The 12,987-nt window shown below is 37.8% G+C and overlaps 1 protein-coding gene across 1 annotated transcript in view; it reads left to right on the top strand.

Moving 5' to 3' along the window:
* NRG3 (neuregulin 3) overlaps positions 1-12,987 on the top strand; it is a 1,018,029-nt gene that overhangs the window by 984,559 nt on the left and 20,483 nt on the right. The window contains 1 exon segment of the mRNA XM_032423542.1: positions 1,895-2,021. Within this exon segment, the coding sequence (XP_032279433.1) occupies positions 1,895-2,021 (127 nt within the window).

Genomic DNA, 12,987 nt, shown 5'->3' on the forward strand with positions numbered 1-12,987 from the left:
AGAGTAACTGGGTCTTCACTCTGTGCCAAGCCCCCTTTACTGCCTCATGATAATTTACTTGGGCAGAACCTCCTGATCTCCTGTTTCCTTCATCAATGAATCCCTGATGGGATTTTGTGGCTATAATGTGCTTCATAAAATGCTGATATGATAGATTTATTTTTAACAATAGGCTACAGGTTAGCTCTTAGGAAATAGATATATTATTACAACTGGATTAAAGCAACTAAAGGTACTAGAGATAAAAGCCCCCCAAACAATTGAAAAGATAAAAGAAATTTTTAAACAAACAGAGCTACATCACTGCTATTATAAATTCAAAAGAGTTAATGATGCTCAGAACTTCCAAATCTGGTAGCAAACACTGTCACTTGCTTGTGAGAGATGCAATTAATACCATCCTTTCTTTTATCTTTGAGCCAATGTTCTAATTTCTCTGTAGGATCTGCCCATACAACTAAGCTTGCTAAACGATGAGAAGGGGAGCAGATCAACACCTTACAGGTGTTCTCATATTCAGTTTCTACAGTACCCATGGAAGTTAGCTTCTACAACACCATGCACAGATGAGGAAACTGAGCCTCAGAGAAGTTTAGGAAAACAGTCATTTCAATTTAGGAAATCAAAATAGAAGTGGTGGGTGGCAGTGCTGGGATTCAAATCCCAGTCCCTCTGATACCCAAGTCCATTCTCAGGAAAAGTTCTCTGCAGGAAACCGTGCACATACTCCACCAAAGGCTCTATCTTTGACAGGGATCTTAGGAAGAGTTAAAAGTTCGGGGTGAGCAGGATGATTCTGCAATGTGTGTGTGTGTGTGTGTGTGTGTGTGTGTGTGTGTATGTTTATGGGCACTGAGTCTTCTGCTGATATATAATTACTGTAAAGCCCTTGGAAGAGAGCAGCTAATAAGGGAGTAGTTTGTTGCATCCTTCTGGTGTAGCCACTGTATGACTTAAGCAACAGTCACCCACATATGCAGGCAAGAGTACTTTACTCAGAGTCTGAAACTCAAGAATAGTCTCAGTCTTTCCACTGAGAAGCCGTGGAAATATGGGCAAGTGGTTTGACAGTCCCAAGTGGTGGTTGAGAGTACAGAGTATGCAGCCAGATGGGCTGGGTTCAAATTCAGCTCCACCACTTACTAGCAATGTGACTCTGGAAAAATTATTTAACTTCTCTGTGCCTCAGTTTCCTCATATATTAAGTGAGTATAGGTTAATGCCTCATCACACAGAATTATCGTGAAGAATAAGTGAGTTGATACATGGAAAACGCTTAAAATGATGCTTGGCACATAGCAGATGTTCTTTCAAGACTTAACTATATTTTTATTATTATTTACAAAGTAGAAATAAAAATATTTACATTCAGGTCTAATGGTAACAATAAATGAGCTATTTCTAAATTGTAGAAGAGAAAATATACTCATGGTATATATGCGGGCTATGCGATCAAGCTACACATGTTTGGAAATGTAAATGTAACAAATAGAGATGTAACTTTGTACTATGTTATATGTGGCTGCTAGGTACAAGCTTCACATTTTTCCACTGGTTACTGCAGAGCATTTCTAATTCTTTACCTCTGAGCACTAAGGGTTAGGGACCTCTTGCATCTCTGGGGGCCAGGATGATGTGTTATGCTTCTGTCTGCCCTTGGCACACCACTGGGTGTGAATCCCAGGATGTTGATAGATAAAACCAGCTTCTCTCCAGATTAGAACTTATCAAATGGGGTTGGTAGGTTGAAAATGAAGGAAGGATGTTCTTTGTTAACTGAGTTTTCCAGCTTTCACAAATGACAAATAGAGATGTTGGGAATGAATGAACCCCCAAAATATGAATAGAACAAACTGATGTAACTATTTATGTGTTTGTTTATTTAAACCTGCAGGAAACAAGCTAAACAAATTCAAGAGCAGCTGAAAGAACCACAAAATGGTAAAAACTATAGCCTCAAAGCATCCAGCACAATGGCAAAGTCAGAGAACTTGGTGAAAAATCATGTCCAGCTGCAAAATGTAAGTTTCCTGTCTATACCTCTGTTCCTCCAACCCACCTCAGTGCTTCCAGTTCAAAGGGGACGGGGAGCGTGGGATCAGACTTGTATATTTTTTTTCAGTACTTTGTAGATTTTTCCTTAAATCATCTTGCAGTTCGGTGTGTAGGCATGTGCACATGTACAAGTTGAAACAGAGAAAAATTAAATCTCAGCTTTTGATTACAATCTGCAATATAAATTAATCTCTAGAAGCAAAAAGAGCTTCATTTGTTTGTTCCATAATGACTATTACATTCTAACTATGTGTTGGAAATTGTGCTGGGGGCCAGGGATACAATGTTCTCTACCTTATGGGAACTTAAATGTGGTAAGAGATACAGACACCAGAACCAGAGGGGGTATGTGGGCTGAGATGGTTGACATTCCAATAGATTGGCGAGGAAACCAAAGGGAGCTGGATGGGTGACATGTTCATCAGCTAGTCAAAGAGACTAGGAAAAACAGGAAAAAAAGAGCCATGGAATGTGTACTATATTCAAGGAACTCCAAGGTAAGGGGTGTGAGAGATGTCAAAGGTACGAGAGGTGGGAAGGGAGAGTTGTATTCTCAGAGTCAGTATGTCCTAATACCAAACCTTAAATAGATAGCAGAACTTGAAATACGAGCTCTTTGAATCCTACATTCTTTCTACAGTTGTTTTAATCACTTCTGAGATACATTACAAAACACTAATTAAAGACAAGCAAATATCATCTAAGACACACTGAAACATTCCTCTCAAGGTAACAATTCTTTGCCCCCATATAAGATTGCACTTCCAGATTCTGAGACACAAAAGGAAGGAACAAAGGCTGTGGTATAAACCTAGTATTTGAGTGTAATAGACAGTCACCCAGGACATATTCATGCCCCTCCCAATGCATAAATCACTGGGAATTTATACATCATTTGTGATTCTAAAAAATCATTACCCAGAAAGTAACCATTTGCTATGCATAACAGATGTACTTAGATGTTTAGTGTGGAATTCATAAATCAGAATTGCTTCCCAGCAAAGTTTCGTTAAACTTGTTATCATAGTTATGTGGGGACTGTTCTTTTCTGTAACAGAAGGGATGGTTTTGCTAATGATTTCTGAGTATTATCTCGCCACCTCACCACACAAATGCAGTGATGGAGGGTTTCAATTCCTTAGCAACTGGACCTGCTGAAGAGAAACAAAGCCAGTCACTAGTTAAGATTGTAAGGACAGATTTTAATCAGTAATGTATTTTTGCATTATGGAAGAAGCTGCAGCGCGAACTGAACTCAACTTCAATTTGTACAGAGGTGACTGGTTGTTTTAAAGGGAGAATGAGGGAATAGAGAGAGGAATCAGTGGGGGCTTGACAGAGTCAGGGAAGTGAAAAATCAGAGTTGGTCAGTGTACTAGTCAGCTGACAACTAATGGAGTTTAGAATTCTGTTACTTCCAGAGACAGGTAGACAGAGGTCCTATCCTTCCTTATTACATTTCAAAGATTTGGCTTTCAGGTCCTTGAGAAAGAAACTCCTGAGTTGTTGGAGATACATATTCATCTCAAAATGACAAAGGGCAGCTTACATTTATAAGCCTTGTTCAAGTAAATGCTCCAAGAAAGGCAGGTCAGGGGCCTTTCCTCCTCCAGCATTGGCTAGAACAAACAGTAAATTCTTTTTGGAGACTTTGGAGTTTTTGTTTTTGTTTTGTTTTTCAGGCAGGCGTTTTAAGGAAGGTTAGGGTCATTCTAGGGGTGAAGCCTTGAGCTATTAGAGGCTATTAAAAAACAGAGAAAGAGACTATATTAGAGTTTACTCAAGTCTTTTAACGTGGGGATGAGTGAATGAAGTCATTTGTGCTGGGAATCTGCAGTTCTTAGAGGCCAAAGTTAAGGCCCAGTAGAAAAGAGGGCTCAGAGGAGCCTGTCTAGAGTTTGGTTGGGAAAAGTCTCGGTCAGTCCCTATGCATTTTACAGAGTTGCAGCCAAAACACACATATAGTTTTGTATCCTTCATTTTCACCAAACAGATGATCAATAGCATTTTCTGTCTGCTTTATGCCCTCCACAAACTCATTTGAGAGATAGCATAATTGTCCACAAGGTGGCCACTTCACAATGTCCTCATCCTTCTCTTCTTGTAGACATTCCTGTTCTTTCCTATTGTTTACTATTAAAAGAATACGAAAATAAACTCCTCATTCATATGCATCCCCACCCCTCATTTGATTGGAATGATTAGAATTAAAATAACAAGAAATTACAAAGTGTAGGGGTTGCAACATTTGAAAGACTTTTGGGCACATTGGATTTTCTTTTCTTTTTCTTTCCCTCTCCTCCCCTCTCCGGCCCACCCATACCCACATTTGGTATGTTAGCCAGGGAAGCAGAGGGTGGCCTCAACTAGATCATTCCCACAGGGCCCAAGATAAGATGTGGGAAAGTGTCTTTATATTTCTCCCATTTGGGATAAAGAGAGTATATACAGGACATTTTTTTTCCTCTGACTTGGGGTGTGGTCAGCTAGGACAATACATTTCAAGGGATCATCAGTTTTAGGCTGAGCTGGGAGTTGAGGCAGAGAATAGATAGGAAAGGAAGGCTTGTAAGGACCCTGGAGAAGGAGAGTGAGGTGCATCGAGGAGACACATGCATGCTGGCCATAACATCCTACACTTCGCCTGCTTGGGCCCAAGGGAGGTCCCTTTAACCAGACTAGACTGGAATAAATAAGTTGCTTTCCCACAGGCACATATCAATTTCAGTGCTAGAAAGCAATGTGGGTCACTACTAGCTTTGTTATACCTTTGTCATCATTTCTTTTGCTAATTTAATAGGAGAACATGGTATTTTTTTAAATTTACATTTAACTATTTGACTGTGTAGTACAATCTTAGTCCATATATTTCTAGTCAAATGTTCAGTCTGGTGAGTTATGTCCCTGCTGATACTCTTGCTCCTATTTTTGTTGTAAGAATCAAATAACAATTGGACTGTAGTTTTTCATGTAGTGTATTATGGGAGAAAATAGTAATGGAGAATATATATCAATAATACATTGGAAAGGAACAGAAAGTTTTAAGAGCATTTGCTCTCCTTCCATTTTATGCTGAAGATATGCAAGGAGAAGTATAGAGGACATCTATGCAGCTGGAAGCCAGGTAGCACTGGTCTGAGGGCAAGCAGTAATCTGATGTGTGGCTCAAATTTTTTGCATGAATATTGAAAAAAGCAAGGGTATTGAAGAAAATTCAGTAAAGCAGTTTTTCTTTGTAGGTCTATGTTTTTTTCTTCTTCTGGCAAGATCTTTGAGGAAATACCAACGTCAATGTTAAAAGCAAACAATGATAAATGAAATCGTGATCATCATAATAGCAAATATCATGGACTGAGTACATATACAGAATCATGCTAAATGATATAAATACATCGCCTCATTTCGTCCTAACAGCAACGACTTAATTTACACCCCCTATGTGCACAAGAGGGAAATGGGACTCAAAAAAATTTTATCGCTGCCAGACTGCCTGTGTGAGTAGCAGAAAGGCAAACTCACATCTTTATAACTCAGCGGTTCAACAGGGGGCAGTGTTGCCCCAGAGAACTTTTGGCAAAGTCTGGAGAGACTTTGGGTGTTACAGCTTGAGAGGCATCTATGAGCAGAGGGCAGAAGTGCTGATACATATTCCACAATGTACAGGATAGCCCTCCCCCCGCAACAGAAAATTATCCTCCCCAAATATCAAGAGTGGGGAGGAAATCCAGAGTCCAAGCTCAAGTTGCATAGTGCATCCAGTAGGAAATTCTGAATGCCCAGCATAGGAGTTCTATCATTGTTTCTACTACACAAAGGGTGATGGGTTATCCACAAACACTCTAATCCTTGGGAGGGAAAATTTCCTGCTGGGACACCGTATCAGGCAAATCTGTCTTTATTTTATCTTGAAGCCCAGGTTAACTACTTGAAATTCTTTGCAAATTGCAGTGTTTAACAAATGAATTGTCTGCGTCTGGCATTCCCTTAAGTTCATTAAACATTCATGGGGAAGGGTTTCACTTTACAGTCATTTAACAAGATGTGAAACACCTAGTCCAGTGAAGCAACATGATACTCTGGAAACACTTGACTCAGAGGCTGCAGAACTAGACCTGGCAGTGCGGTAGAAGCATCGAGCACCTTACCGTCATTAACAGATGAAGCATTTGTGACTCAGAGAGATGAACTGACCTCATTGACTGTGTCCTGCGTGAGAGAGGGCTAGAGCTAGCATTGTAACTTCCAGCCTGAGCGACACTTCTCAGCCTGATTCAGGGATCAGAAAGAGAAGTCATTAAAAGAGAGATGATCACACTACATCAAAAACTGATGATGTAATGTATGGCGATTAACATAACAATAAAAAATTTAAAAAAAGAGAGAGATGATCCCTTCTCTCTTAAAATCAAGAGAAAATATACCTAAGTGAAAAGTAAGGGAATAAAATTATGTACGCCTTCCCACGCTTTTTTCAAGAACCCTCTCAGGAAAGATAGGTTTAGGGGAGTAACATTCAATGAGGAAGAATTGGAAGATAATATTTGCATGCATTAGGAGAGTCATAAGAATTTAATGCCTAACACAGCCTTGATGATTGGTAGAGAGAGGCATCCATTTATTCTGTAATACTTATTAAACACTTCTCTATGCTGGGCACTGTATGAAGAGCTTACAAACAGAAGAGATGGATCCTGACATCGGGGAGCTCACAGGCTCGTGGTAGAAACAAGTATGTAAGCATATACAGCACTTGTTCTCTAATGTAGATACATGAAGTCACAGAGCTATCAGAGAATGGAAAAGGACATCTGTGATTGTCTGGGGGGAATACTGAATCCTGCCCAAAGTAGGGGACATACGAACTGAGTCTTGGGAGTGAGCTGAAGTTCCATCAGATAGTTGTAAGAGGGTTGGTCAGAAGAGGTAATTGGTAACGTCTTTATAGCATGAATCAACGTTAACTTTGAATAGTTCTGGTTTAAAACTTGATCTCTTGTTGTATATATCAAATTCTAACTTATTGATTCACTATAGATTCATACATTCATCTATTCAAATATATATTAAATATTTAGTAAGGACCAGGCGCTGCATTAAGGACCAGGGATATAATGATGACCCAAAATGACGGTGTCCTTACTTTCAAGGAGCTTACTGATTACTGTAGGTGAGAGATATTAACCAAAAAATTCCACAACGAATCTGCCAAGGCCTCCAGTCAACAGTGAGTGAACAGTCCTGTTAGAGCTTATAGAAGGCAGGTCTGGGAGCTGACCTGACAATATAAGAATAGCAAAGAGCTCCCTCAGAAGAGGGAATGATGGCATGTGCTCAGTCTCCCTGGCTGAAAGGGGCACATGGTTGAGGTGAGAAGGTGGGTCATAGGGGGTAGGAGTGAGGAGCAGTGCTTGCGACAGCCCGTGCGTAGAAAGTGTATCTTGCTTCCATGGAAATGGCTTGAAGTTTGACTGCAGTTGGTATAGTTCTTCCTGCGTGGGATATGGTGCAAAATTTCCTAACAGCAACAGTGGTCAAGTTGTTTTTAATTACTTGCATCAGAAATCACGCTTTAAAATATACCATAACCACTCATTTTCACCATGCTCTGGGCTCCTGAGTCAGACTTCCAGTAAAGAACATTTTGACACAGACAGAGAGGAGTTGGGAGCAATGCAGAGAGAGAGACAAACATTTAAAACCCTTTAAAAATATCCTCCTTCCTGCCGTTATTGCCTGGGGTTCCAGACCAGGTGATTATCAGCTCTGTCATCACTGCTTTCCAACACAGACACGCTTTCATTTACCCTTCTGACTCCTGCTGCGAGCATCGGGCAGGCCTGGAAACGTCCGCGCTCCACTTCCAACATGAGCCTGCTTCATTTGACAGGTCTGTTGATTTCGGTGCACCATCAACAGTGTGTCAGGAGCAAGGCAGGTGACAGTGCAAACAACAGCGGAGGTCCGCAGCACCCAGGAGCCCCCACGAGGCGAGCTTTTGGGAAAGCCAGTTGGGATGAGTGCTTCGCCAAGAGATAACAGTACTGACCAGGGCCTCTGTGGGTGTTTAAAAGGAAATCAATTCAGGTCATGTTGAAAGGACCAGTGAATGGACCCTGGCATCTCCTTATTAGGTATTAAAGTGACATTTTGAACATCATACCGAATGAGGTTTTAACAAAACAGGTACACACACAAAAAGCCAAGATCTGTATGAGTGCAAGGAAAGAACATGAAGTCACCTACCATACTTTGTAACAGTGTACAGCAATGTTAATGGAAAGGGCCAGACGGGCAGCTTCACTGGAGATATTATCTCATGGATAAAATTATGCAGACCGTAACTCCTCCCAGGGATGGAAGTGTATAAATTTTGGAAGGAATCATAAGAAATGATTTCAGCATAGAGCATAAAAATGTCCAAAGGCTATAATCGTGGTCAGTTACGCTGCCTTTAAGGAGGTTTGTTGCAGACTGTTTGCTGAGTGGATTCTACACCTTGAGGGCCTATAGCTGAAAATAAAGACTGAATTCTACCTTTAGTCTCTAAATTCCTCTTTTCCTCCTCCTCCCGGACCCTCCTCCTCCTCATCCTTGTCCTCTCTCTTCTCCTTCTTTTCTTCTTCTTCTTCTTCTTCTTCTTCTTCTTCTTCTTCTTCTGCTTCTTCTTCTTCTTCTGCTTCTTCTGCTTCTTCTGCTTCTTCTGCTTCTTCTGCTTCTGCTTCTTTTGCTTCTTTTTTGGGGGTATGTATCTTTTGCTTTTTTTAAACTTTCTTATTTTTTACACTTGATCTTAGCCAAAAGGCCGAGAAGCGATAACTTTTTTATTTTTTAAAGTAGACTTTATTTTTTAAGGCAGTTTTAGATGTACAGAAAATTTGCAAAAATAGTACAGTGAGTTCCCATATACACTCTACTCAGTTTTTCCTATTAGCCTCGTATATTAACATGGTACATTTGTTAAAATTAATGAACCCATGGTGATGCCTTGTTACTAACTCAAATCTAGAGTTTATTCAGGTCTCCTCAGTTTTTACCTAATTGTTTCTGTTCCAGGATTCCACCCAGGATACCACGTAACATTTGGTTGTCATATGTCCTCTTGGCTGCGACAGTTTGTCAGATTTTCCTTGTTTTAGTGGCTCTGACAGTTTTTAGGAGTAGTGGTCAAGTATTGTGTAGAATGCTGCTCTACTGGAATTAGTTTGATGTTTTTCTCGTGATTAGACTGGGGGTAATGGAGTGTGGGGAGAAAGACAACAGAGATAAAGTGCCAAATCATCACTCATCAAAAGTGCACATTATCAATATGATTTAACACTGTTGATGATTACTTTGTCACCTGGGGTAGTAATTGCTAGGAGTCTCCCCTGTGATCTCACTCTTCCCTTCCTTTCTATAGAGTTCTCTTTGGAAGGAAGTGACTCTGTGTAGCCCACACTTAAGGAGTGGGAGTTATGCTCCCCCTTTGTAAAGGCAGAGTATCTACATGTTATTTGGAATGCTACTGCAAAGAGTTTATCTCTTGTTCCTCATTTATTTATTAAGTCCATCATTTATCTAAGAGTATGAATTCATGGATACTTATTTTATACTTTAAGTTATAATTCAATAAATATTTTTTTCTTATTTTATATCAACTTCTTTCAGCTGTGGCCATTGGTAGCTCTTTCAGTTGGTTCCTGTGTCATTTTGACATACTTCATCAGTTCAGTATAGGTTTTCTGGAGGTTTTTGTTGAGTATGTCCTTGCTTCTAAGCCCTCTCAGCAGACAGATCAAAGATATATCTATCAGCCAGATAGTGTTTATGAGCAGTACTTTTCCTTTAGTCTACAGATTCCACTCATTTCAAAGTTACTTAGGACAGCATGCCTCTGATCCCCACCTCCCACTAATGTTCTTTCATATATTTATAATACAGTCATTTTCCCTTAGCAAAGTTTGTATTCCTTCCTAGAATCTCCAGATCTCCTAAATGACATTTATTTTGTTAATGGGGAGGTTGCTTTAATAGATACAGGGTGATTAAACTTACCTATTTCCTCTTGCATGAACTTTGATGACACGGGTCTTTCAAGAAATTGGTCCATTTCAACTAAGAGATCAAATTTGAGGGCATACAGTTATTCATAGTGTTCCTTTATTAACCTTTTTCTGTCCATGGGAGTAGTAGTGATGGCCTCTTTCACTTCTGTTATTGATAATCTTTTCTCTTTTTTTTTTTTTTCTGGGTTAGTTAACCAGAGATTTATCAATGCTATTGATCATTTCAAATCATCAGCTTTGCTTTTGTTGATTTTCTCTATTCTTTTCCTATTTTCAATTTTATTTATTTATTTATTTATTTTTTAAAGGATTTATTTATTTATTTGACAGAGAGAGACACAGCGAGAGAGGGAACACAAGCAGGGTGGGGAGTGGGAGAGGGAGAAGCAGGCTTCCCGCCAAGCAGGGAGCCCAATGTGGGGTTCAATCCCAGGACCCTAGGATCATGACCTGAGCCGAAGGCAGACACTTAACCGAGCCACCCAGATACCCCTGTTTTCAATTTTATTAATTCTCTTTTATTATTTCTCTTCTGCTTGTTTCAGGTTTAAATTACTCTTCTTTTTCTAGTTTCCTAAGGTAGAAATTCAGATGACTGATTTTAGATATTTCTTCTTTTTAAATATAAGAATTTAATGTTGTAAATTTATCTCTAATCACTGCTTTGATTACCTAACACAAATTTTGATAAGTTGTATTTTCATTATCATTTAGTTAAAAATATTTTAAAATTTCTCTTGTGACTTTTCTTTGAGCTTTCTGTTATTTACAAGTATGTTGTTTACTCTCCAAAGAGTTTTGGATTTTCCATTTATCTTTTTCTTATTGATTTCTAGCAATATGGTCTGAGAATATACTATTTATGATTTCTATCTCTTAAAAATTTCTTTAGATGGGGCAACTGGCTGGCTCAGTAAGTAGAGCATGAGACGCTTGATCTCAGGGTTGTGAGTTTGAGCCCCACGCTGGGTGTAAAGATTACTTAAAAAATAAAAAAATCTTTTAAAAAAATTTCTTAAGATGTATTTTATAGCCAGGAATGTGATTTATCTTGATGAATGTTCCATGAGCTCAAAAAGAAAGTGTAGACTGCCACTTTAGAAGTATTTTATAAGTATCAATTAAATGCAGTTGATTGAAAGTGCTATGTGGATCAACTATATCCTCAATGATTTCTTGACTGCTGAATCTGTCAATTACTAATAGACAGGTGTTGAACACTCCAAGTATAATAGTGGATTTGTCTATTTCTCCTTGAGGTTCTATCAGTTGTTGCCTTATGAATTTTGATGCTCTGTTGCTAGGTGTATAAATGTTAAGAACTGTTTTATCTTCTTGGAGGATTAGCCCTTTATCATTAAGTAAATGATACTTTTTACATCATTCTTTGTCCCTAAAACTTTTCCTTGTTCTGAAGTCTGCTTTGTCTGAAATTATTATATCTACTCTAGCTTTCTTTTAGCATGATATATTTTTACCTCCTCTCTTACTTTTATTCTATCTCTGTCTTTATATAAGAGGGTTTCTTATAGACAACATATAGTTGGGTTTTTTTCTCACACATGCTGATAATCTCTGTTTTTTAATTAGTGTATTTAGACCATTCATATTTAAAGTGATTAATGATATAGTTCAATTAATATCTTCCATATTTATAACCATTTTCAGTTCTTTGCACCTGTTCTTTGTTTCTTTTGTTCTTTTCTATTTCTTCCTTCTCTGGTTTTAATTATTTAGTGTGATTCCATTTTTTCTCCTCTTTTAACATATCAATTATACTTCTTTTTATAATTTTTTAGTGGTTACTCAAGATTTTATAATATATATTTACAACTAATCTAAGTCTACTTTCAAATACCTGGTTAGTCCAGGTATTTTATAATTGAGTATTCACAATTCCTTTCTCCTGTTCTTTATAAAATTGCTGCCAATTATTAATTTGTGTATACAGTATATCCACAATACCCAATTATTTTGAACAAACACTTTTTTCAACTGATCTATTAATAATAAGAAATATAAAATATTTTAATTTACTTTTACTTATTACTTCTCTGGCATTTTTCCTTTTTTAGGTAGATCTGAGTTTCTAACCTATATCATTTTGTTTCTCCTTGAAAAGCTTCTCTTAAAATTTCTTGCAGGACAAGTCTGCTGGTGATGAATTTCCTGTTTTTTGTTTGTTGGTTGGTCTAAGAAAGTCTTTATTTCTCCTTTATTTTTGATGGATAATTTAACCAGAGATATATTTTCAGTTTGGTGTTTATTCTTAAGTATTTCACTCCTGTCTTTTCTTGTTTGCATGATTTCTGGTTAGAATTCCACTATATTTGTTCATCTTTTTCTTCTATAAGCAGGTTTTTATTTTCTTTGGTTTTATTTTCAGCATTTTATTTTATTTTTGTGTTATTTTTTTCTTTACTTCTCTTTTTCCTTTTTAAAAAAATACAGTTTGAATATGATATGCTGTGATGTAGATTTTTTTGGTATTTATCCTTTTGGTGTTTTGATATTCTGTAAGCTTCCTGTATCTATGGTTTGGTGTCTGTCAATAATTTTGAAAAGTTCTCAGTTACTATTCACATATTTTTCCTGCTCCATTTTCTTTCTTCTCCTTCAGTAACTCCAGTTATGCATATGTTATACCATCTGAAATTTTTCAACAGTTTTTCAATTTTATCATTCATTTCTTCCTTTCTTTTTTCTCTTCTTTTTTTCTAAATATATTGTTTTTGTTTTGTGTTTCATGTCAGGAAGTTTCTGTTGATTAATACTCAAGTTCCCTGATTCTTTCCTTGGTTGTGTGCACTCTAATGATGAGCCTATCAAGTGCATTCATCATTTATGTTACAGTATTTTTTATATTTAGTTTACTTTTGAGTATTTC

This window comes from Phoca vitulina, unplaced genomic scaffold, assembly GCF_004348235.1.
Source record: "Phoca vitulina isolate PV1807 unplaced genomic scaffold, GSC_HSeal_1.0 scaffold29, whole genome shotgun sequence".
Taxonomy (NCBI): Eukaryota; Metazoa; Chordata; class Mammalia; order Carnivora; family Phocidae; genus Phoca; species Phoca vitulina.